The sequence below is a fragment of the Protobothrops mucrosquamatus genome, unplaced genomic scaffold (assembly GCF_001527695.2).
Source record: "Protobothrops mucrosquamatus isolate PMUCROS unplaced genomic scaffold, P.Mucros_1.0 scaffold252, whole genome shotgun sequence".
NCBI lineage: Eukaryota > Metazoa > Chordata > Lepidosauria > Squamata > Viperidae > Protobothrops > Protobothrops mucrosquamatus.
Window position 1 is genome coordinate 238,498 of NW_015386600.1, and position 27,247 is coordinate 265,744.

General features: G+C 35.8%; 1 protein-coding gene across 4 annotated transcripts in view; it reads right to left on the reverse strand.

The window, feature by feature from the left end:
- Positions 1 to 27,247, reverse strand: part of PIK3R1 (phosphoinositide-3-kinase regulatory subunit 1) — a 57,505-nt gene that overhangs the window by 23,808 nt on the left and 6,450 nt on the right. For all 4 annotated transcript variants that reach the window (XM_015814451.1, XM_015814454.1, XM_015814455.1 and 1 more), the window contains exons 2-4: positions 22,341 to 23,045; positions 3,920 to 4,012; positions 1,171 to 1,245 (exon numbers count right to left, since the gene is read on the reverse strand). In XM_015814451.1, the coding sequence (XP_015669937.1) occupies positions 1,171 to 1,245; positions 3,920 to 4,012; positions 22,341 to 22,674 (502 nt within the window). In that variant the 5' untranslated portion in view covers positions 22,675 to 23,045. The remainder of the gene's footprint in view (positions 1 to 1,170; positions 1,246 to 3,919; positions 4,013 to 22,340; positions 23,046 to 27,247) is intronic.

The window sequence follows — 27,247 nt, forward strand, 5'->3', positions numbered from 1 at the left end:
CTAAACTTCACTCAGGGAGGCCCACACTTAAATGAATGATGAGACCTGGGCATTTTACGGCCCATGGGCCATATCTAGCCCTTCAGCTATCCCTGTCTGGCAGGGGATGGGGTAGTGGCCCTCCATATCAAGGGCCAATTTCTCAAGTGGCCCTTTGTGAACATTAATTGCCCATTCCTGATCTACAGCAACTTGCGGTTTTATCAAAATGTTGGATATGACTTCATGACACAAGTTTATTTGTGATTCACATTCTCCCCCCCCCCCAACAAACAGTGTTGAACAATATCTGCATTTAACTCTCACAAGAATTATTTCTAGGAAAGGAATCCTGTGTAAATAATACTTTTTGCACCATTTTTCTTTACATCCCCGCTCAGTAAATTCTGGAAAATACTACTATAGGCAGTCCTCAACTTATACCGTTCATTTGATGACCAACAGGAAATTACAACTGCCTCAGAAAAAGTGACTTACAATCTGTACTCCCACTTAATGCCCATCATACCATCCGGCAGTCACACGATTGAAATTCTGGTGCTTGATAACCAACTCGCATTTATGATCAGTTACAATGCTGTGCAGTAACATGATTGTGATTTTGCTGATTTTTAGCAAAAAAACGGCCATCGGGTTAGCTAGATTCACTCAACAAAAATTGTCATACAATAGGGTCCAACTTGACTTATGATTGCAACAACTTAGGATGGAAATTTTGGTCCCAATTGTGGTCGTTAAATTGAGGACTCCCTGTATAGTAGATGACAGTGGCTACTTTTGGGAATGCCTTGAACCTTTTCCTACTGTTTACAGAGACATTTGTAATGATGATGTGTTTTTACTATGACCGAGTTCCTCTGTATACAGATGATAGAGGCACACTATAATTTATTGGTAAGAATAGTGATATTTTCAAAGATTCTATGATTGGGTCTTTTATGATCTACTTTTTAATTTATTGGAATGTCATTAATAACAAGCACCCCCCCCTCCTTAGTCCATTTAATGAGGTTTCACTCTACCACTATTCCAAATACTATTTCTGCCACAGTATTTGATATATCCCACATAATGGAATTTAAATGTAATAAATGGCATTGCTATCTGAAAGCAAATTACAGTGAAATTAAATTATTACCCAGTTTGATTTCTGAAAATAATTGTGCTTACCACACTCAATAATTTGTCTTAATTCAACACTGCTGCTTGACCCTTGTGACCTATACAATGATGAACATTCCAGACCTTAAAAAAAAAAAGAATATATTAAGTTTTATGATGCTGAAAATCTCCTGTAGCTTTTGGTTGTTTGCATTTCCTCCATATTCTTGTATAATTATGTTCTCTATCTCTCCTGTGCAGACACAGTGTATCTCTCTTGCAAACTCTTGATTGTGTAACATTATTAATCTAGCTTTATATCCAAAATTCTAACCTGAGAAAGGCCAAAACAAATATCAAAACTAAAAAACAACCACCAAACCAAACCCTTAAAGCAGCGGTTCTCAACCTATGGGTCATGACCCCATTTGGGGTCGATCGACCATTTCACAGGGGTCACCAAGCAAGGCTATCCGCCATTTTTTTTCCCCTTTTCCGGCGGGTGCCTTACCTCCCTTGAGCTGGGCCAGCTGGTGGTCGGCCTGCTCCGTCTCTGCCGCTTGCCAGCTACGCCTCGGCTGGTGCAGGGGGCGGAACCACGCATGCACAGCGGTCCCGGGCAGGGAAAGTCCTCGACTTACGACTGGTTGGGTAGTCCTTGACTTACGACCGGTTTAGTCCTCGACTTACGACAGGTTGGGGTCGCGGCATTAAAAAGGTTGAGAACCACTGCTTTAAAGTTTATGAGTTCCTAAAAGGAGTGCTGAGGATCTTAAGTTAGAACTTAATGGTTCTAACCACTACAATAATACTCTAGTTCAGTTAGAAAGGAGAGGTGGGTATTTTATATTGTAATAGGTCGTGATTTAATTTAGGGTCTCCTGCAGCTTATTTTAACTTTTAAAGAACTATTTATAGCATCATAATTATGAAAGAGAAGGAGGAGGATCAGATCTCCTATATCAGGGTTCCCCAACTCCTGGTCCATGGTGGGTAAGCATACAAAGCTTCATTTGCGCATGGGAGCTAAGTTGAGCGTGAAATTATCCCTTTTCCCCACACCTCCACTGCTGCTGTTGCCGGTCCATGGAGCCAGAAGGATTGGGGATCCCTGACCTAGGTAATGTAGGACCCTCAATTGCTGTGACACGCAGGAAGGCCAATTTTGAGCCAATCATTCCTAGCGCTATATATCCTGACTAGTTACTAGAAATGGAAGTAGTTAAGAATGCTGCCTTGAGCTCCTGAATAAAGGATAAGGAATAAATGTAATACATAAAAAGTAGATAGAACTGCAAGTATCCAATCAAATACAGTAAGGCAAAGGGAACTGAGCACTGCAGAAAGTATTTCTTATAGTAGTTTCTGAGGAGCTCAGATTTAAGACATCAAATCAAATTTTGCATTAGGCAGCATTCTCATTATTTGAAGTTATAAAGATTGTTCTTTCAGTGATAATTTTTTTTTCTGTCACAATTAGCCTTCATTCATAATTTTGTAACTACAGCAGTACTGGTAGTCCTCTTACCAACTGCTTCTTTTAGTGACCACTCAAAGTTACGTTGGTATAACTCCCCCCCCCCCCCCAGTTTTGCAACCAACCATCATGTTTACAAGGTCACATCACTCCAGTGCCCCGTGATTGCCATTATGTGCTTCACAGCTGGGGTCTGATAAACAGAGTTGATGGAGAACACAAATAAAATTGCTACTCACTGTCCCATGATGTCTCATTTAATGACTGCAGCACTTAACAGCCAAATTGCTGGTCCTAAATTTGGTCGCTAATGAGGACCAGCTGCACTATCTGCAGTAATATTTTGATTGATGCGTAACATAATGCAACCTGAACATTCATTTGCATTGTTTCTATCTTTGGCTGGGTATTTGTTTGGAAAAGCTGGGAGTCCCTGATCTCAGAAGCTGAAATCTTATAAATTTTAGTTTATAAGAGTTGTTTTAATATAAAACAGTTTCTTGTGGCAATTTTTTGCCTTTTGTTTTTCAGAAACAACTGACTGCAAAAAAATTTATCTGTGCATTTGTTTCATATACCTTTTTGTATAATACACTTGGAGACAGAGAAAACCTAGGGCAAGTTGGGAGTGAATACCTTGTTCAATGTAAAACAAAGCCAAGCAAGATTTCTTTAAGGTACAATTTTACTATGCTGATGTAACTAGCATTGTGTGTGTTGAAAGTAGCACAAGTACTATTTTCTTATCAAAGGAAGTATTTGAGGTTGCTGCCATTTAACACTTGGCCCACGCAAGAGAAGTTGTGGGCAAGCACAATGCTAAGAAATCTCATCCAACTCCCTTACACTGTTTTCCACCATCACCAATAGTGAATGTTTTTTTAACTTCAGTATCAATTGAAAAACTTAGCAAAATAAGTTTTAAATCAAGGTAAGAATAAAGTGATAAAGTGAAATAATTTGGTAGAGAGGAAACAGTCTGGTGGAGTGGTTAAGGCTAGAAACCAAGAGACCATGAGTTCTAATCCTGCTTTAGGCAGGATTATATATATATAAATTAAGCAAAGTACACTGTCTTCAATTTTATGTCTGTTTCTTACTTGTTTTAGGAAAATATGTTAATAAACTCACTAACTGCATTTAATTCCACAGGTGTCATAGATTCCGGATTTTGGACACATTCTGTAAGTTAGCACAGTTGAGGTACCATGATACAAAAATTGTTGCCCTACAATGCATTGTTTCGTCCAGTGAAAAGTTACACATAGATAGATATGAATTTTAATAGCATACAGGGTACTATACCAATTTATTCAAATTTATATTCTACCCTATTCATACCTTTTCTTTCAATAGCTTCCACTAATTTCACAAGAAGAGGTGGTGCATTTTCTGGAGGTGAAAACTGCTCACAAAGATCTGGAAGTGTAAAAACTGTAAAACAAACAAACAAAATTTAGCTATACTTGGCAGTCTATAAAAAGCCTGAGATATAATGCACCTAGTTAAATTTAAAATACCGAACAAGTTTCCCTTATCAACTGGCAAAAGTGCATGTGTTTTTTTCTTCTGTGCTTCATATATTGTACATGATAACTTTGTTTAAAATAAAATTTGATGCTGCAATATCCAAGTTCATATTTAAATCAAATTATAGACAAATCAGTGGTAGCATGAAGTGGGCATTCCCATGTCATAATTTTCCTTCCTTTTTTTTTTTTTTAAAAAAAGGGTTTTCATGAGGTCAGATATCTGGCTTACAAATATTATTATTATTATTAACAACAACAACAACAACAACAACAACAACAACGATAGAAGGGACCTTAGACCTAGTCCAAACCCCTGCTCAGGGGGTTTATGTAGTAGTAATTTTCTTTCATTAGAGCAACAAACTAGCTAGTGATTTCTGTATGAACCATTAATGCCGTGAGGTTTTAAAGCTAGCATTTTTTGCAGCACCTATCTTTGTTTAGGAAAAACCATATATTAGAAGAATGTTCTAATACTTTAATAGCCATTCAATAGACTTCTTGTCATCAAGGAATGTGTTTAGATAAATGGGAAACAAACATTTTGAAAGAAATGGAGAAGATAAATACTGTGCTTCAGTTTTTAAAAACTGACAAAACATATGTATCAATATGATGAAGCAACCAACTTGCTTGGCTATTTAGAAGGGCAGGAGATGACCACTTGAAGATGCCCCCCTGCCAGCAACTTGAATCGTCTTACAAAAAGGTCTTTACCTGTATGGCTCATAGGCTGTGGAATGTGATTTCTAAGGAAAGATATGTTTGCACCTTCCCCCAGAGGTCCTTTATTTAGAAAGATGGCAAAAACACGTGTGTGTGTGTGTGTGTGTGTGTGTGTGTGTGTGTGTGTGTGTGTGAAACTCCATAATATAATGTGAATATAGTATATATAAAACTCTCCTTTTTCTCCATCTCCATACACACACCTTCTATATTAAATATATATAATAAAGCATACTTTGGAGGAAACTTTTTTTATCTTTTTGCATGCCATTAGCAAAAAAAAAAGATTCAGACTCAGAAATATTCTTGCAATCAACTTGGATGCTACAATAAAGAGAAAGCTGAGTTCTGAAATATGTCAAGTGCTATCCAATTTATATTTACTTGGATATAAATCCAATGCTCAGTGGGGCATTGTGCACATACTATGATAACCTTAATGTGCTGGACAATTTAATTAAAAGTCTTTCTAATTTCTTGCAAAGGAATGATTCCAGAGAGCAAGATTTTAAAAATAATATATTAAGAAGGAAAAGAAATAGGCATCTTTTCTTCCGAGAAGATGCTTGTAATGTTCCTGGAAATGAATCTATGTTTTAGATGAAATATTATTATTTAAAATACAACTAATCTAGGATTTTCTTACAATGAGAAAAATGCATTTGCTTTCCCCCCCCCTCATTTCATCCAGTTCAACATTCCAATAAGTTTTATTAAAATTAATTGAAACTGGATGGAAATAAAAGGCACTGTTTTCTTGCAGACGTTTCATTACCCAAACTAGGTAACATCATCAGTACTAGATTGAAATGAAAGGGTTAGACTTCTTTGTCCCTGTGCACTGCAGTTCATTATATAGTCTTCACTTTTCCATTTCCGAGAATTTGGTCAGTTAGATTAGTTTTGAGAAGGCAGGAACAAATTTATTTTACAGAAACTGCTTACAATGAACAAATATCCCACTAGATTCTACTCATAGTAATTAAACATATAATTAAATCATGATGAACAAATTATTATGTTACCACAAAAGGACATTTTAACACACTTTAATTTTTTTTAATGAACCTCTTCCAGGTGCAAAGCTTTTGAATAAACCTCCTATCCCATTACAAGTAGTCCTCGACTAACAATCATTCATTTGGTGACCATTCAAAGTTATAAAGGCACTGAAAAAAGTGGTTTATGACTGTTTTTCACTCTTAACAACCAATGCAGCATCCTCATAGTCATTTGATCAAAAATTCAGGCACTTGGCAACTGGCATATATTTATGATGGTTGCACTGTCCCGGGGTCGTGTGGTCACCCTTTGTAACTTTCAGCTAGTTCCCAAGAAGCAAAATCAATGGGGGAAGTCAGATTTGTTTAATGACTGCATGATTCAATTAACAACTCCGGTGATTTGCTTAACAATTGTGGTAAAAAAGGTCGTAAAAAGGGGCAAAACTCACTTAACAACAGTCTTGCTTAGCAACAGAAATGTTGGGCTCAATTGTGATTGTAACTCAAGGGCTATTTGTACACTACAATTGGGACTTTCAACATTAACTTTCCACCTTTGGTGGTGATGGTGGTGGTGAAATCAAATTTGTTGTGGTCATTTAGATTAAGAAAAAAAAATCAGGAAACATTTGTGTTCCAAATTAAACATTCTTATAACAAAATAACATTTTACATGATTTACAAAAAAGGCTAGATTTAGCGTGGTATGGTAACAGATTGGAATAAAGCTTAGTAATCCATCTATCAATGTCAAAACAAGCTTTGAATATGGATGAGAAACAATAGAGCAGAGAATTATATATTTATCGAAATATTATAATTAGAACTAAGCTAAACCAAGAAGTACAGGTTGCTTAATGACCGAAGTAATGAGACCTCCTTAGGGGTACTTAAGACCAGGTTCTGAAGTTCCAATGGCTGCCCCCCAGGACGTGTGACTGCATTTCGGGCCCTCGGCAACTGGCCCACATTTATAGCTGCCTGCAGTGTCCCATGGCCATGTGACCATGTTTTATGTAATTTTTGCTGAAAAACAGCATTTGTTTCCGGTTTCGAGCAAAACTGGCTTTTAGTGAACAATGGATTTGCTTAACAATTACTGCAAAAAAGGTCATAAAATTTGATCAGTCATGTGAGATGATCCATTATATGGCCATCACGACTTATGACTTTAATGGGTAGGCTCCATTATGGTCATAAATTGAGGACTATATGTAAATCAAACCAAACCATAAGAAGAAATAGTTTAAGAATATAGCTAACTAAATTAGCCTACAACTAAAACTTTATCAAGATACTATATTAATGCCAACATGCAATCTGTAATGATCATGCACAAATTAATACTAAAACAAAAATGTAACAAGTAATCATCAACCAGTACCTGACTTTAAAACTATCTTCCGTTTTGAAGTGCGTTGTAAAACTGCCCAGAGATTTGGAGCCCCAAGTTCACTCTTAAGAATCTGAACAACTTTACAGATTCCTTTGCTACAATCCAGTACCAATTTTTCACTTAAAGTAATCATCTTACTTTTCCCACCAGAAAAAGCACACTCTTCAGTTTTATTTTAAGCCATACTGTCTCCAAAATGTACAAGCCAGTGAAAGTGTCCTACTGAGCCTTCTTCACTGGTCATTAAGCATTCATCCCAGGTTTAACGATAAGGCAGAAATGTTAGTTCTATTTTTATCTTGTCACCGTAATAACCAATCAAATTAAAAAGAGATTGGGATTCCTCCAATCTACAAGCTCTCCCCTTTCACCAATGGAGACAGGTCTGAACAGCATTTAGCAACGACAACGTGTGAGCTGACAACATACCTTGTAGTTAAACACTGCCAACATAGTTACAAACTGCAAGATGAAACCAGCACACAGCTGCACATTTTGGAGAAGTTCTCAGTAAAAAGAGATCTTCAGAGTTATTACCTGGCAAAGGTGCATGGAAAATTAAAGCTAGAAGATTGCACTGCAAGTCCTCAAACCTTTCATTACTGCTTGAGGAAGCATGAAAGTGGATATAACAAAATTTATAACTTACAATGTAATTGGACACACTATGGAAAAAAGAGATTCATTTAACAGAAAGTATACAGGAGACAAATATTATGATTTATCTCCAAAGCCAAATTATTCTTTTATGTTTAGTGTCTTGTGGAAAACATTTTGTGTTGGAGGAGAACTCTTGTGAAAGGAATTATTTTCTATCTGCTCAACAGATTGTTGCCATATAGATAAACGTGACTCAGATATGTGAATTTTATAAGTCAATGTTCATACTGCACAAACACAAACCATACTTTTATAGCCAGCCACTTTCAATTAAATAGACAACTGAAAAGATGCTCAGGTTTACCTAATCTGGGAAATGATGATGACCAAGGAGGAGGAGAAAGAGGGGATTATGCTTCAGAAGAAAATTAAAGCTTCTCAAGAACATAGATAATGAGATTTGTACCCAATGATATCACAGGGATTCAGTATTTTAACATTCTCTCTGATTGTACCCAATTCGCTCAATTAAGAGGGGTGAGAATTTTAATACAACCATTTCCCATCCTGTTGCCAATAAAATCTGAACTCAGTCTTGATTTGAAGGATACTTTATTTTTTGGATTGACTCCATTTTATAAAGGACATTCCATATTTGTACATATATTAGGTATGCTTTTGTTTGAAAATGTCCTTTTTCAGAGCCAATTATCAGGGTGTGTGAAGTGTCTGACTTAGCAAACATTTTAAATTAGAATCAATGTAATATAAAGCAAAACAGATTTGGGAATGAAAGAAAATTTGGTTACTGACAAACACAGTGGTGATATGCTAATAAAGTGCATCTTCCAATAGCGAGTTCCTGATTTTGAATCACCTTTTGGTTACCGTACAGTATGATGGCCCTGTATTATCTTTAATTATTATGAATGCTCCAAAATATGTAGGGTATCAATTTAATATGCAGCACAGTATCTCGTGTTAAAAGGAAGTGATATTGTCTGTATGATAGGGAAGAGTTTTGTACATGATGTACTATCAGATTAGGCTGTGGTAACTTTATGAATTATGAGCTGTCATCCAGTTTTTCATGTGCTAAAGAATTTACTTCTTGGAAATGGGAGCTATAAATAAGGCAACAGATGTTTTTTATTGGCTCCAACTGGAACCTCTTTTTTTCCAACATGACTATGAGTGAAAATATCTGTTATGTGCTGGTATTCTATAAACTGCGTATAAAGTAGCGTTTTCATTCGCAAAAGTTATGACACTTTTTCTATCAGCTTTCTTTTATCAAAAATCCAAAAAGAAAAATAATAACATGAAGATGTAATATGCATTTTGGAGGAACCAAAGTAAGAATAAATAAATATGGTGAGCTTCCCAGGGCAACTGTGTGTGTATGTGTATATAAAATACTATGAACACAAATACTATTGTTAAAAAGCCAAACTGTATGACATCTTCAAACAAGTTTGGACCTGGGTCTCCGGAATCAAGAATGAGCCTTCAATAGCAGACACTACCTAGAATTCCTTTTGGTCTGCCAGTCATTACCTATAATGGTATGTGGGAAAGACCCTGGGCAAAGAGACATTGACAAGATAATGATCAGACAACAGACAATATACCCTTGTAACTGGATAATGGGTGGACAAGAAATTCAGAGAAAACCCTTTTTACTTTCTTCTCATTTTGAAATAAGTATAAACACCTCTACTGGAAACTATACTATGCTTATCCAAGATTATCTGACTATGTTTAAAAGAAAAAAAAAGCCTGCTCAGACATTTAGAACCATCCAATCTTTCTAGAAGTTAGAAATGTAATAAATCAATCAGTAGAGATATTCTTAATGATTCTGATTCAAAAAAATGTACAATTTACTTCTGCTTTACTTTACTCACTTTACCCTGTAAGATTTAAAGATCTCTAAACAGACAATGTTCCGGTTTTTCACATTCCCTAGCAAGTTGTAATATTATCAGCAGATAAGCTTTAATATGTTGATCTGCCAACTCAAATAACACTTTCCTAAGACAATCAAATAACGAAGCACACATACATGTACCTTCCTATAATCTGCCAGAACTTGCTCTGCTGAGTACAAATGGGTTCCTGCAGTAATTGCCTTTATATAAGTGTACATTCACAATTCCTTGACATTCAAAAATTATAGTTATTATTATGTTCCATCCACCTCTTGTTCACCGCTCCTACTTTCCCCTCCCTATTTTTTAAAATGTCAGTTTTAAAAGGCAAAGAAAAAAGGAACAAAAATAGGTATGCAAATGAAAGCATTACATATAGTGATGTCCCAAAGAAATAAATGGAGACCGTATTTATAAATGAAGTTAAGTAAAATTCTATTTTGATTACTATATATGTTGTATGCTATTATGAAAAGCAATAAGTTTTATTTTAAAAAATAAATGAAGTTAAAATTTAAAGAAATTGGCAAAACATTTTTAGAAATTTGAATTTGGGCAATTCTAAGACATAGACACACTATCTAATTTTGAAAAGATACTCTCAGGATACAGAAGAGCAGAAAGATCAAATAAATAAATAAATTTACTGACAACAGTAAATTAAAAATGCGCACCAGATTCACAGGCACTTCACATCTTGCATAAAGTTTAAATGTATGGAGGGACATTTTGGCTCCTTTTGGTGTATTTCCAAACATCTTTTTATATCTTTATATTCACATTATTTTTTTGTTCTGAACTAAAATCCACATTGTTAAAAGATTACAAACAGCCAATTTGATTAAGTTAAGACATCAGGCTAGAAACTTGGGAAACTGAGTTTTAGTCCACTTTAGGTACAAAGGCAGCTGGATAAACTTGGGTCAGTCTCTCTTTCTTTCTAAGCCCTAGGAAGAGGGCAATGGCAAACTACTTGCTTGTCCAGGCAATCTCCAGGAATCAACACTATTCTTAGCTTTGGTTATATGTTGGTGGACTTTATAAACTATATTTACTGCAAAAATGGTTATCAGAAGTTGTTCCCGGATGAAGTCAAATGATATGTGCATGTACTTGTATAGAGAGGCAGCCAAAAGGAGCTGCCAAAGTGGGGAGAGGAGCCCAGAAAAAAATGCAGGTATATTCAGGTATATATATTTGGAAAGAGTTTGTATACATTCCTGAGTATTCTGAAGCATCCAAGGAAATGCACATAGATTTAAAAAACTGTATTATTATACCAGCATTAAAAGTATACTTTGTTTCAGCAAGAGACAATCTTCTGGGGGTCATACCTGAAAGACCAAGTTAGGGACAGAGTATCATAAAGAAAATCTATCTAGATGATTGCTAAGAATTGCCCACAACTTGCTGACAAATAACCTATCAACTGTGTTGCTTTTAAGTATGATGTACTTATTTAGAGCTTATAACATAGTTCCTATGTATTTCCCACCTCAGAACTGTGGGAAACCATTGTCAGTTTTCAACAGTCATGGCCAAAAAAGGGGAACCTGGAGGCTACATGCTGCTCTGTGGCCACAAACTGTCTAGTTTCTCTCTCTATTACAAAATCTATAGCATATAAAATGAATTGGATTTCTCATTGTTACACCCAGAAACTCCTTATACAGGTAGCCCTTTACTTACAACTGTTCATTTAACAATCATTTGAAGTTACAACAGACTACCTCAAATCTACTTACAACCCTTTTTAATGACAGCCATACAGCCCCCATGGTCACGTGATCACATTTTGGGCACTTGACACATGGTTTACCATTATGGCCATCTGCAACATCCCACAGTCACGTGACTACAATTTGTGACTTTTTTTTGGCAGTTTGCAGTTTTTTCTGGTTTCCAGAAAAAAACCATCCACCAGGAAAATGGATTTGCTTAGCAATTGTGTTTTCTTTTAATGACCCTCATAAAAATTATTATAACTTTGAATCTAGTTTTTCGATCGCAATGACTTACAACCACAATGCTATATGACTTAGTTACAGGCATAAGATGAGGACTATCTGTACTCAACAGCACTGCGGCAACTCATAAATATCAAGGAATTTAGTTTCCACTTTCCAAAATCAGACAGGATTAAACCTGTCAGAACATTTCCATCAATTCTCTAAGACCTTTTGTCACTGGATGTTTCAATTTCCAAATGAAAAAGACAGGAAGAAGGAAGGTAGGTCATGGGCTACAGGAATGACCAAGAAAGAATGTTTTAAAGATTGTTTTAGAAAAGTCCAACATAGGGCTGAGCAGAGAAGAACATTTCAAGAGAGATTTTAGAACTATTTTCTTTAATAACAGCACAAATGGAAATGCAGACAGACAGGTTGCAGGCAGGAAAACCAGGAGGCCAACTCACAAGGCTTTGGAGAACTGACCACAGCAACAGGTAGAAGGATATGCACCACCGATGTAAGATCTAGTTAGAGTATATGGCACATAAAATGGATACCATAGCACTAACAGTCATTCACTTTAGTGACTTTGAGAAAAAAACAGTAGGTGATCAGTAAGCAGAATATCTCAAAAATGCTTGCTGCACCATGTATCTGCTCATGCAATGGGACTTTCCCTTACTTTGCCCTATTCTAGCAGAAGATCCCCTATGAGAGATGCATGAGAGAAGGAGAATTTGAAATGTCATGCTACACGTAATTATGGTCTTTTACCAATATATTTGAGGGGAGCCACAAAGATGATCTTGGAGCAAATATGCAGAAATCATTAGAAAAACAAATGTGTGTTAAGCTTTTTTTTAGGTCCAACAGCAATCCAAGGCTATTTTTGAAGACCTATTTTATGCTACATTCTCAGACAAAAACTGCAAATTTCTATGAAATAGATGAAAACAAAAGCAATAATCTTTTAATAATTTTGTGTTAAGGTATTTTAGCCACTGAGATTTAGGAAACAGAGAACGTCATGCTTGATTTTTAAAAAAAATATATATACAGATTCTTTCAACAAAAATGGTACATGTAAGATATGTTACATAAGCTTAAAAAAAGAGACATTTTGCCCTTTTCTTCAATAAACTGACTCTACATGTGTTTTAGAGGAAACATCTGGAGTTAAAAAAAACTACACCAACCTATATCAATCTTCCCCTTTTCAAGTTAGTAATGCAATCTGAATAAAGATCTGTTGATAGTGGTTTTTATTTTAATGGTGCTTTCAACATTATGTATGTATTAATGTTAAAGTACCTCAATTTGAAATTTCAAGTATTATGTTTCAATAAGAATAGTAAATAGAGATGTGTAGTTTCATTCAATATAAGAATTTTCTGCCTTCAGGCATAGAAAATTTACACAGGGAAGTTTGATGTGGAATTGGAACTTTTATGAATTATTTCTAAAAGAGATTTAATTTGGTCAATCACAAAAAAAGTATTATCCTGCCTCCAACCACACCTAATTCGCCATTGTAACATTTTATATTGGTGAAACAAAAGAGAGCATAACTTCTGCAAAACCTTAACTATATTAACTATATTAAAAAAACACACACTGCAGAACAGGAATTCTTGTTTGTCACAAACAAGAGAGAAATGGCTGCAGGATCCAGTCTGGGTTAGTCACTGGAACCAGAGGTTTTGTCTTCCGAGGTTTCAGACACGTGCTGGAGCCCATCCAAAACCTCTGGTCCCGGTGACTGATCCAGATTGAATCCTGCAACTTTATCCTGGGACACGTATGTTCGCCTTCATTCATGAGCTAAATGACTAGTTAAATCTCAGGAAGATAGTAAAGCATGCCTTATTAGAAAGCAGTGAAGGAAGGTCTCAGATGACAGACATGTTGATTAAATAGCAGCCAAAACTGATGTCTAGGCTATCTAGAACAGTCCAATGAACAGGGCTATTCTAGCCAGTCATTAGCACCATGCTTTTAAGGAGCCGAGACACACCTGCAGTTATCAGGATCTCTTCCAGTCTGCTGTGTTTCATGCTTTCCCTTCCTCATTCAAATTGTTCTGCAATATCTCACAACACTTATTTTAAAAGCTATCAAGGGTTAACAGATCCATCTTATAGTGTGTATAATTTAGCAGATCTGTCAATAATGCAGTGTAAGTTAGAAGTTCCATCAATAATGTACTAATTTAAAGATGCATTTTGTGTGAGCTCTGAAGAGTGAATCACCAAAGAATTGCCAATGTATTATAAACAGGAAACGTGTTACACGAACTCTCTTTTTCATAGTGCGTAATTAGAACAAGCTAAAGATGCCTAGCAGTTAAAATTATTCAGTTTAAAGAGGTTATTACTGTCACTACAAAAAAACTGTAGCAAAAAAAGAAACTGCAAAAAAACCAAACCAGTGCTTAATTTCTTTTTAACAATTTTTTAAAAAAATAAAAGCACAATATGCAGCATCACTGCACTTGAGCAGTCCCTTTACTTGGATGATTAAATATCTGATGTAAAACAAAACAACTCTTGCTATTTACCATTGTGCTAGTGAATGTGCATTCTTCAGCACTTTCTCCTACTACCAGGCGAAACTCTGAAGCCCAAAGAGAGGCCAAGTCAAAATTAAATGCTGTCAGGAAAAAAAAAAATCTCTCAATAATGCTTTTCATAAAATTGCTTATATAGGCCAATTACATGCTGCTATTTTGAATTTGAAGCATCACATGAATTTACAAGATCTCTATATCAATGCACATTCAGGTCTAGCTTAATATGTTCAAAAACTTAAGATGAACAAATAATAGTAATAGTAATAGTAATAGTAGTAGTAGTAATGATGATGATGATGATGACGACGACAAAAAAGTCTGGATAGTGGACGTGGCAGTGCCTGGAGACAGCAGAACAGACGAGAAAGAACTGGAGAAGATAACAAAATACAAAGACCTAAAAATAGAAATAGAAAGACTGTGGCAAAAGCAAACAAGGGTAGTACCAATAGTAATAGGCGCCTTGGGTGCAATCCCAAAACACTTGAACACCATTGGCATTGACAAGCACCACTTGAACACCATTGGCATTGACAAATTCGCCATTAGTCAATTGCAAAAGGCAGCCTTACTAGGAACTGCTTCCATCCTGCAACGATATCTGTAATACCATCAAACATTCACATCTGCCTACCCCAGGTCCTTGGGAAGGACTCGATAGGTAGACAAAAATGCCAAATCTGAACATCTGGCTGACTGTGCGATGATTAATAATAATAATAATAATAATAATAATAATAATGGATATAATAGTAAAATTTGATAAGCTGTACAATTTTGCAGTTTTGTTCCTAAAGTGTGTATTAAGATTAAAAAAATCATATACCCTTTTTCCGTTTATTAAAAAAGAAAAAACCCCATTGTTAATGACATTTTTATAATTTCATATAATCATCCCTATATGATTTTGACTTTGATAGGTTGATATTTCAGAGTGAGAAAGAATCAGGGCACCAGAAAGTAAACAGTAGAGAAAAACCCAAACGTTAGCATTATTCAGTATGTAAGGAAATATTGATAGCATCAACATCACAGCATCCTTATGAAAATTAGCATAGGCTTTCTTTTTTAAAATGGAATTTTTCCATTAATGTTTTAAAGAAAAAATCCATGACTAAGTTTGCATAAATCCACATTATTGCTAAGAACATAAAAAGAGAATAATTATTTTAAACAGACGTTCTTTATTAAACAACATTGAAGGAGGAAGCCTTAACTAGAGTTGAATATGGAACTTTCCGATTTGAAATCAGAACTGAAATCTCTCTTTCACTAAATCCCCGAAGACTATCTTGTAATGCAGTCCTGTACTGCAAGAACAAATCTCTGAGCATCCTAAGCTTTTTACACAAAGGGACAGAAGGTGGTGTTCATTGCTATATCTTTTGCAGCTGGTCAATGCAGGGGTATTTCCACTCCAGCAACAGTTGGAGTAGACTGCTAGTTTCCAAGAATTATCAGATTTCCATTCTCAGAAATAACCTTTGAGATGGTTACAGCAGGATCATGCAGTCAAAGGGGCAAACTTTGACTATTAATAAAATGAAATACAAATGCAAACTTGTTTACTTAGAAATCCTGAATGTATAGCTCAGTGCAATAATGGCAAAATTATCACCTAGAACAAAAAGTAATTAGGGCAGACAAATTGTGCTATTTATCTATTTGTCACCTATCAGGAACCTTATATAATATTCAGTTAGTGCCAATGATGAGTGAAAGATCTATGCTAACTACAGTGGCAAAGAATTTTGTATTCAGCCACATATTACAGTCCTTTGCTTCCTCAATGTGTATCTCATCTGGGCTTGGGAAATGCTCAGCCTGAAACTTGTCAATGACACTTCTACAATTCTGAATACAGAGGAGTTACTTTCACAAGGCTGGTAAATTACAAGAAATAATCTCCTACTTAATGAAAATAATTTATTAAATGTGTATGCCCCCTTTCTTTTTGCCAGACTTTCTCTATCCTGGTAGGATCCAAATCTATTAGGATTAAAACTGTCAAAATACCAAATTGAAGGGGAACTATATAAATCTTACTAAAATCACAAAGGGATTTGCTTTTGAGTGGTAATCTAAATGTGGTGGAATTTGGTGCTGAATTACGGGAGAGGAAACAGAAACATCAACTTTGAGTTGTTGCTATGCAGGAAGCAGAATGGAAGGGATCCTCCCTAATTTCTTCTCAGCATTTATCAGATAGTTATGCAGAATGTGCTTTAGTCTGGCAAAATTTTGTCTCTAGGTAATTCCCCTTCTGTTGTGCTAAAAATATTAAGTCAATTTAAGCAATGTAAGACCTTCATATTTAGTCAACAGAGCTTTTAAGCATTCTTCTATGAATTGTGTGTTATGTCTGTATATGTGTGCAAGGATACAATTATTGCAATAAATTTTGGAGTAGGACTTAGCAATTTTAATAATCAATTACAATATGTTACAGCCTTTCTTTTGAAATATATTTAAAATAAGTACTGTAGCTATACTGACACAAAGTACCCCAATCCTCCAACTGAAAGTATTACAACGCAACAGCTCTGAATCTATAAACTCTACTATTAAATATAACAGAAACACATTTTTCATTCCATTAACATTTTATAATTCCTCAGATTTTAGCCTTCAAACTGATTTCATGGTCATTCAACGAAACACAAAATTTTAAGCAAGCTACAGTGCAAAGGGCTTATAAGCAGCTGCAATGCAGACATCTGGGTTCTTTCACAAGAGGCAGCATATCTGTAAATAGCATTAAATAAAGATTTAAGAGAGCAGAATGGTACAGAATTATCATCCTTGGCAAGAATTCAGCAGTTACAAAAAAAGGTGTTCCTTTTAAATCTTTCTAACTGAAACATAACTAACCTATTCCAGCTTTTCCTGATAGTAAATATTATCTCAATTAAAATGTTTCTCTGATAATGATTAGGCCCTAAAGTGGGGGGAAAGGGAGGGAGATGCAATTTTATTCAATGTGTATTCAATGTGACATTAAAAAAATAAATCCAAAAACAGACAAGTTGAAAATCTGTGTATGTTTTGTTTCAGCAGGAATTACCAAGTTAAACACAATATTTACAGTGGTTGGTGAAGCATCACCAACAGTAATCACATTTCTTTCAAATCTGGAAAAAATATGCCTTTGTTTCTTTACTAATTTAAAATCCATTGATTTGGCATCACATGTATTTCCAGTATTATGAACATTAACCAGCAGGTGGAGTCAAAGAACAGTTTAAAGATAATTACCAATTTTACTAGTTTGTGCATGGAAAGTGAAGGATTAATTTTAGGCCTTAGTCATATCTTTACTGAAAAACAAATTTTACTGGAAAATGGTTGAACTAAAAAGCTTGTGTTAAGAATTAACATTCTTGCTTATTAAATCCAATCTTTCTTATCTTACTATACACATCTATCAATTAACCAGTACAAAAGTACATGCCACTCGCAAAAAAAACCCTTATTGTGAATGGCCTTTTCTTACTGGTAATTTTAACTCTCAACCTCCCACATGCCACAGTCTTAATATTTCCCAGCATCCTTCCCTCACCTAACTGTAGATATATGTCCAATGCTCTTCCTCGCCTGACTCTTGATATATAACATGAAATATATGTATGTCTTTAAGGACATTACATTCTATTTTGTTGAATAGGTTTTCTCATACTTGGTTGCTATTCAGATAGCAATTTTGTTGCTTCCTTGTATATTTAAAAAATACAGATAGTCCTTGGTTTATAATCACAATTGAGTGCAGAATTTTTGCTGTAAGTTGGAACAGTTATTACATGGATCATCATGTGACCTGACAATTTTACAATGGTTGTTAAGGGAACAATTCAGTTGATAAGTAAATCCAGTATATTCCATGGACTTTTTTTTTTTTTTGCTGTTTTCTGCTCTGTAGAGGTTTTGGACAACATTACCTACCATTATCATTACTACCAAAGCTAATGTAAGTTATAATCAAAGCATAAAAGAGGAATCTGCTGCCTTTTCCTATTAAATTCTTAACCTCAGTGTGCTCATTTTCCATTCCAGTGTGACAATGCCTCTGGAAACATCTTTCTTCTTTTTCTAATTCCTCCATGAATTGACCTCCTTATCAGCAGCCTATTTTCAGTTTCTATGTAGAGTATATAATTTTTCAGTTTTTAATTTGTACGCATTTGTTTATACTATTTTTCATTTTTTAACTAGCCCTACTGAAACAAACTACAAAGCATGTCATATTAGTAAACAATTACACTTGTAATGTAATATTCACACTTGTAGAAATGGGCAGCAATCTGGGGATCCTTTTAATATTCCTGTAAATTCTAGTGAGACTATGGATTGCAGCTACTGCATAAACAACTGTATTCTGTATTTTAGTAGAAGCGGCCAAATTTAAATAGTTATTTTTAATCTTTTTAAATTTTGTATTGTATCACTGTTTTAAACTGGCTGTAAGCCGCCCTGAGTCCTCCGGGAGAAGGGCGGGGTATAAATTTAATAAAATCTCAAATCTCAAAATCTCAAATTCTATTTATTGTGCCCAGGGAACAACGGACAAGATGTCATTCCTTTATCACAGGCTCTAATCATTTAACTGTTAAAGAAAAGTCAATCCATTTAGAAAACCACATAATTTCTCAATACTCTCTTTTTAAAGAAACAACTGTAAGGAAGATGGTGTTTCTATGAATATTCAATAGTATTATTGTACTGTATGGAGCTCTTCATAAATAGGCAAAAATTCTTTTGGTATTTTCTTCTAATATACAATTTTCAAACCACTCTTGATGTTACTTGTAAATTGATGACTTTTCCTGATAATATACATTGGCAATGCTTACTATTATCCACTCTTTATAAAGTTCCTAACTTTTTTGAATACAGTAATCCTTTCATCAGAATATTATAAAATACTGTGTTGCCTAGTTTTATCTATTTTATAAATAAACAAAACTAACAAAATATATGTCCTCCTTTTTAAAAAGGTAATTTTGAAAAATCTAGTTTTCATTTTTGAAAAATCTCATTGAATGGGCTTAAACTGCTTTACTGGGAAACAGATCCAATGTGCAATAACGTCTCATGACTTCCATATAATTATATTTAAGAGGAACTGAAGAGGCTTGCTAAGCATTTGCTTTTGCCAGCTTTTGCCATATATGATCATACAGCTAGGAAAGAACAAGGAAACACTGATATTGGGTATATGAATACGGAATGAGATTTACATTTTTCTCTAATTTCTCAAGATTGCCAAAATCAGCAAGAGCACATACAAAACTTAAAGGTCTAAAATTTTAATATAAATTATGATGTGGTAGAATTTTATTTAGTGAAGTCTAGTAGTTGCCACTTAGTACTGGCTACTTTCTCATAGTGCCTAAGAAAAGAGATCACAGAAAATAATTTGATTATTTCCAATTATTAGCATCACTGGAAGAAATGTGCTACTATTTGAAAGCCACAATATTTATGTACATTGTATGATACTTCTTTCAAAATAGGAACAGAACAGAAAGTAGTACAATCAAAGGAACTATAAGCTCCAAGACTAGAAGAAAATGAAATGCAAACAGTACAAACATAATAATTGTGTTACTGGCAATAAGTGAGTATCATTGGTACTAAACAATTTGTTAAGATTTTAAAGCTGCCACAACAGTTTTTGTTACAACAAATCAAACAGTTGCCGTCTCAAATTTAGTTCTCCATTAAAGTTGCACTACCTGGAATTTCTCTGCTGTAGGAAAAGAGAATAAACTGTTTTTAACAGCATTACTTTGTCAACTTTATGAATTAAAATGATCTCAACTGTAAATAAAGCTTAAGTGAAACATCAGCCTTCCAAACATGGGATTTGAGTTCCAATCAGATGTACTTGAGAAGTATTCTAAGTGCTCCTAAAAACAACAAAACACTTGTCTGATTAACCAAGACAACTGAACTAAGTGTCAACCTGCTTAGTTTGATTAACATAAGTAAAAACATAAGTAGAACATGTTTATAGAAAACCTTATATGTTTAGGAAAGCTTTGTAGAAAATGTATCATAACTAATGTAGCAGAGGGAAACCACAACAAAGATGTATTTTGTAAGCCACACAAACAAATGGCTTTTTCACTCTAATTCCAAACAGTAAAGAAAACAGTTTTTCAGACTCTTCGCCACTTACTGGCACACAGCAGTTCAAAACTGTGAAGTCTAGAAAATATAAACTTGACCAAATAGAGTCAAGCAATTCTGACACCACGCTCCTTATATTCAAATTGCAAAGCAAGAGTTTATTACTCTGGGAAGATTCCTTCTGGTCTGCTGCCCACATCCATCTGGACTATATAAACCATTAACCATTTTATTCTCTGGAAATTCTATTTTTATCATATTTAACAACTGAAGCTCTAAATGCAATGATTACTAATGTTAACATCTCAGAAGTTCTATGCTTTTTAAAAGATAGGTTGTAAGCATACTGGATTATTTGTTCATTATTTGCATCTCTATTGTATCAGCTAATAGATTAGGAAGTATTTTCTACACAGTCATTTCTGTTATTACTATCACATTTTTGAAGGCTAGTTTCTAGTCTATCTTTCATGGCTCATGTTTCAGAAGAACCTAATCATATATATGACATTCTGCAATCATACTGCAGCTAAGCAATAATCATGTTGGAAAAGAGCCATGGACTTAATCCGTGGAGTTGCAACAATGGAGAAGCAACTCCCACATATGTTAACAGTATGCTTAAATGCACCTATAGAGTTTTTATTTTGAGTGAAAGTCTGAAGACAAGCTTATATTTACCTTCAATAATCTGAATAGCTGCACCTATAGAGTTTTTATTTTGAGTGAAAGTCTGAAGAAAAGCTTATATTTACCTTCAATAATCTGAATAGCTTTCCTCCCAGCTCTAGAACACTGATAAAATTTGTAACTATAAAAAGGGCTCCAGATATATGCATGCCATATGACCTCTTTTAGTTTGGGAAAAATCTGCCTGCCAATGTAATGCTTCACATGCAACAGACAGATTCAATGGAGAGTCCATTTCTAGGTATCCTTCTCCCCAAACATTATTGGAAAACTTTCTGGAATAAATCTTTTCTTCTAAGAAGAAAATGAGGGGGAAATCCATTTTAGAAATCTGTTCATATACTTTGGGACAGGGTACTATTTTATTTTATAGCAGAAGAATGGTAGAAGAGAAACTGGAGAAAGATAATAACCACTTACATAAGTATATTGCCAATGACTTCAAACTGGGCACTGTTGACATATTCCATAATTAGTTAACTCTATTTAAATGTTAGGTTTCTTATCTTTTAATTGGTAATACAAAAAGCCACCCACATAATTTGACTTCCAAGTTTTCAACTTTAATTATCCCAGCGTAATTATCAGTCAAGTTATTAAAAGATTTTGAATAGAAACCAATATGCACATATTGTGACTGCAAACAACAAAGTTATAAGAAAAAACCTTTACACATTTATAGTGCAATAAAACCATGATTTTAAATAAATACATAAGCAGCCGTCAAATTTGTCCGAATTTTCTCCTTACTACAGTGGAAAACCATTTACTTGTCTGTCAGAATGTTTTAGAGGACTTGATTTTTCTGAAATTGAGCACTCAAGGATCCTGGTCAGGATCTGCCACCTTTTTTAGATTGATTACGTGCCTTACAATACTGTACTTCCTTTTCCTCCCACAATTGTATCAGAAATCCTGCCGCGTAGAAGGAACATTTTTAGAAGAGAATGGTAAATATTTCCCTACTTTTAATAGATGTTTGCCTACTTAAAAGAAATGTGAAGACAGTGTGAAATAATTTCTAGTCAGATTTGTTATCAAATGAACTTGCTTCTTTTACATTTACATTGTTTAACACCCTACACGATATTTAAATTAATTTCTTCCCAGCTGCAGTGTTAATATTCTACAGCATGAAGTGCTAAAGAATCTAAATTACCTGAGGAAAAAGAAGCAAGGTCATAGTATCTGGTATTCAGTTTGTTTGGCCAATTATAACAACAAAACACTAACCTGGTTGATCACTCTCTGTTCCGACTCTTGCAGGACTTGGTGCCATTGGCAGTGGTCGAACCGGACGAGGTTTTGGAGTAGGGGGAGAAATCTTTTTCCTTCCAATATATTCTACGTAAGTTCCTGGAAAGTCTCCCCTCTCCCCAGTCATTTCATTATAGCCATTCAACCAACCAATTTCCTCAGGTTTTCCTTCTTCTCCATCACTGAATCCAAGAGCAACTAAAGTACCTTTATTCACAGTTAAAATATCTCCCAAATGTAGGTCAATGTCTTCTTCTCGTTCTTTTTTGTAATCATATAAAGCTTTGTACTGGTATCCTTCTGCACTCATTTTGGCAATTTTTTTAGCACAATTATTCTAATGAACAGCAAGCCAGTGCTATTTGGATTTATTATATATACAATTAAAGGAGTTCTAAACACAGCAATACATATGAATTATGAGAACTGTAACTCAAATATGAAAAAGGCACCACAACCCGTGGTTGTGCAGGGATGTTATTGTTGTTTCTTTGTATTTAGACCAGGAGAAATTGTGATTTAGATTCCCAGCTAATTCTTTTTCGGATCTGTTTGGCACTTAATGGCAGAGTTTTTCAAGGTGGGATGAATGTTACTTTTTGCTGAATTTCCTTCTGATGGCTTTGCCATAATGTTTACTTTTCTTAAAACCTTTGCTGTAGAATTCTGCACATACTTTACCTATGAAGAAAAAAACATTGAGACACAAAATCAGTGCAATTATTCAGGCATCAATGATGCTTATCCAAATGCTCATACACTACAAATTTCAATATTTTTGATTTATGGATATGCAGGATAGTACTGATGGGAGTTAAGAGTTGGAGGATAACAATACTTGGATGGCCACAGATTGGCAATTTTTTTTCATGGTAACTTTTTCACAAATAGAACATTGCTGTAGATAAGAACCAAAAGAAAAGATAAAATTCTGATTTTTTTTTTAAAGTTTGCATACTTAATTCCAATTATGTCCAAAAAAGATTCTTTTGATTGCAAATCAGATAGGATAGAAAGTCTCTCTGCTGCTCTGAACATTAATATGTGTCTGCTGACATTTCCCTGATGTCAAGCTGTTTTAAATGTTTTTAATAAATGACCCGCTGTGTTGTGAAGCTTCCACCAGCTTTCAAGACAGGCTTTTGCCAAAAATTGATAGAAAACCATGTGTGATGTCACAGAATAATAGCTATGGTTTCTACAATAATGGACTTCCAATGCCCTCCTTGTACTAGACCAGTGATGGCGAACCTTTTAGAGACTGAGTGCTCAAAAACTGGCCCCGCCCCACTCCACCCCCTGCCCCGCCCCCACCCCGCCTGCCCGCAGGGCCACTCACCACCTCCAGGGCCCACCGCAGATCGCCCAGGCAGCCCAGCAGCGCCATGGCGGCCACACCCTCTGCCCACACTCTGCAGCATCAACTGTGCACAATGGGGCATGAGCCAGATTCTTGTCTATACTGCCGGGCTGCCATGTTCTTGGCTGCACTGCTCCGCATGGGCCACGCTCAGGGGCGACTCTCCTCCAAGGGGGCTTCTGGTGAGGAGGGGTCACGAGAGGAGGTAAGGCTGGGGCAATGGCACGTGTGCCTACAGAGATGGCTCCAAGTGCCGCCTCTGGCAACCGTGCCATAGGTTCGCCACCACTGTACTAGACTCTGAGATTCCAGACTGAGACTATAGAGCCACCTCTGTATTCAAAGATGAACTGCACAACATGTATTCTTCAAACCCAAAGGAATACCATATATATAATAGATAATTGAGTAGTAAATGTGCACAAAGCAAACATCCTAAAACATAATCTGTCTTTTCCAACAATGCATTGGGATCTATGTGGATCCTAGAGCAGAGTTCCCCAATCTTTCAGGTTTTGCAGACCAGCCTGGGGGGGGGAGGGAATGGTTCCATGTGAGCGCCAGGCAAGCATGCATGCAGCTCATTCATGTGAGCGCCCGCGCTTGCTCCCTGCTTGTGTAAGTGGGGATACGAGTGCATGCGCATTTGCCCGCCATTTCCGTGGCCTGGTTCCAAAGGGCTCAAGGTCCAGTAATGGGCCACGGCCCGAGCATTGGGGACCCTGTCCTAGAGGGATTCTTAGAAACTAAAATGGTGGATGGCTGCAGACCAATACTTCCCATATTTGCCCAGTTACCAAGAAAAGAAAGCTTAGTTAATAGAGACCAAACAAATAGAAAAGATGAAACAGTGAATAGCCATTTAAGTTTATGTCTTCAAGTAGCACTGTCTTCTGTAACTAGATATATCATGTCATCCCTTTTTTAAGAATGCCAGTAATGTGCTCTCAAAATTGCACATGTCCATCAACTCCCCCCCCCCCCCGGTGATAAGTTTGGGGAGACTTGTCTATTGCATATCAGCACCCTACAGATCCTACTCTCTGGTGCAATATCTATTCTTGATTTAAGACAAATTTCCAAGTTATTCTATATTCTGTGAGTAAAATTAACAAAATATAATTGGGAAGTCATTGAGCATTGAAGATTGTCTCTTAATGGCCAAGCCATTATTTTATCTATTTAATGCAATTCTCTTCTCAAGCTACAGAACTTCTGGTCTGCCCCTTCATGCAATATATAACAGCAGCATAATCCCATGGCTAATCCGCAAACCACTGACCATCTGATTTTATACACTGCAGCTAAATTATAAACCTGCAGCTTTTTCTTCCTAATTTTCCCACAAGCTAACACATTCCTTGGGCAGTGTAAGAAGTTGAGCTGTTGTAGTGTATTCCCAAAGGTGTCAACTCTGGATCACAGGCTGTCCACTTATTTCCCAACATGAAAACCCCAATCTTCCCCCATGATTATACAATGGTGGCCACATCTTATCTGCAGCCATGATTTAAATAGTCATATCTCATCACCTTACATATTGGAAAAAAAGTACTGTAGTTCTCACTTACCCTCAATCCAATATTTTTCTAGTAGTTTCAAGCTATATAAAATCTGTAACTTTTTGCTGACTATTAGTAGTAAGGTCAGGTGATTTATTGTATTTATGGTAGGAAATGTATTTTGCACAAATTTGGAGCTATTTGTGCAGTTTTGTGCAGCATTTCTCTCCTAAAATGTGTCCTCTCACTTTGGTCTTATTTAAGTTTTCATCTATCACCTACCCCTAACCCCACCCACTCACTTGTTGAAATCAACCATACTTTGGGCTTCCATAGAAAAGAGGAGCCCAGACCACACTACCCTTCTATCTGGAGAAAAGAAAGGGCATACTTGGGCAACAGCTGCAGCACACTCTTCAATATCCTAAAATAAAATAGCTCAGAATAATGGGAAATGTACTGAGTTTTGGAAAATTATTTGCCAGGTTTCTGTATCTGTGTGTGTGTGTGTGTGTCTGTGTCTGTGTGCATGTGCGTGTACACACGCAATCCTCACATAATAACTAGTCACTTAACAATCATTCAAAATTATGACAGATCTTCCTAAAGCTACTGATGACCCAGTCCCAGAGTTCTGATGGCACATACTGCCCCCCCTTGTGGTCATGTGATCACATTTTGGGCACTTGGCAATTGGCTCACATTTAGGTTGTTTGCAGTGTCCATGATCATGTGACTGTGATTTATGGCATTTTTTGCCAGTTTCCATTTAGCGAGCCCCACAACTTACAATCATGCTTATGGGCTCAATTATGAAATCCAAATTGCACTGGAATGAATGAATGAATGCATGAATGCATACATACTCTCCGGTGCCTTGGATGCTCAAATTTGGTGAGGACGATTAGGCCTCTATCCTTTTTTTTGGTATAACTTTTGTGTGTGGGGGAAGGGGGAGGAGAACACCTATCAGGCTCTCCCCTTTAGCAGGTCCACCCTGGCCTGGCAGCTTGCTAGTTTCCCCTCCATGGGATCTCTATTGAAATGCAACCAAAAAGAATGAGTACAAATATTTACTTGAGCTACCTGTAGCCTTGTTCTCTCTCCTCTTTTACAACAGATACAGTTCTTAACCATTTTGAAGCCAGCATGGAGCCCTAGAATTCTAAAGGAAATTTTTCAGTACTGGAGTTCTGGATATGCTTATCCTTTTACTCACTTCAACTCCCTTTGGGTAATTCAGCTTCCCAGAGCAAATGCAAATTTATTTTATGTGGACTCCTTCTCCCTGGATAATTTAGTTTTGGGGTTTTTTTTGCACCCTATCTGTTAAAAATATGAAATAAAGTACAAAAAATGAAAATATGTTTGGCACTGCTTGGTTAACTTTTAATTTTTGTTAAGCACATATTTATAATGGGGTACCTTATTCTCAATTGTTTCTTCATTTTTTTATAATTTGAAATTTAAATATAAATTTCAAAGTTATAAAACAATGCCAGCTTCACCTGATAGATATGTTTTCTACAGGATGATGAGATGTAGACAAGAAAAATGAAATCAGGGAAGGAAACCAATCAGCTTATAATATTAGACACATTTGCAATTTGGGCAATGGATGACTACAGGGGAAGGGTTAAGGACTGACAATTAAGACAACATATTTTATGATGGTGTTATTTTGCACTGACACAAGAGGTGCAGGCAGCAGTTTATATCAACAGGGACAAAATGGTCCCTACTTAAGTCTTCTTCAAGGAGTCAAGAAAAAAATGTTTTTCGCCTAAATCATGAAACTGTCAAGGCCAACAATTCTCTACATGCAGGCAGCCTCTTCCCCACAAAATTGGGTAATGCCAAACAACAAACATAACTATATCATAATTACTCTTAATCAATACGATTACAGTGATTCATATCTTTATTGGTCACCTGTGTTTGAACATCAAACTGACAAAGCCTTTTGCTTATATATACAAGAAAAATACACAGGGAGTTCTTTTGCATTGAACCATACTTAA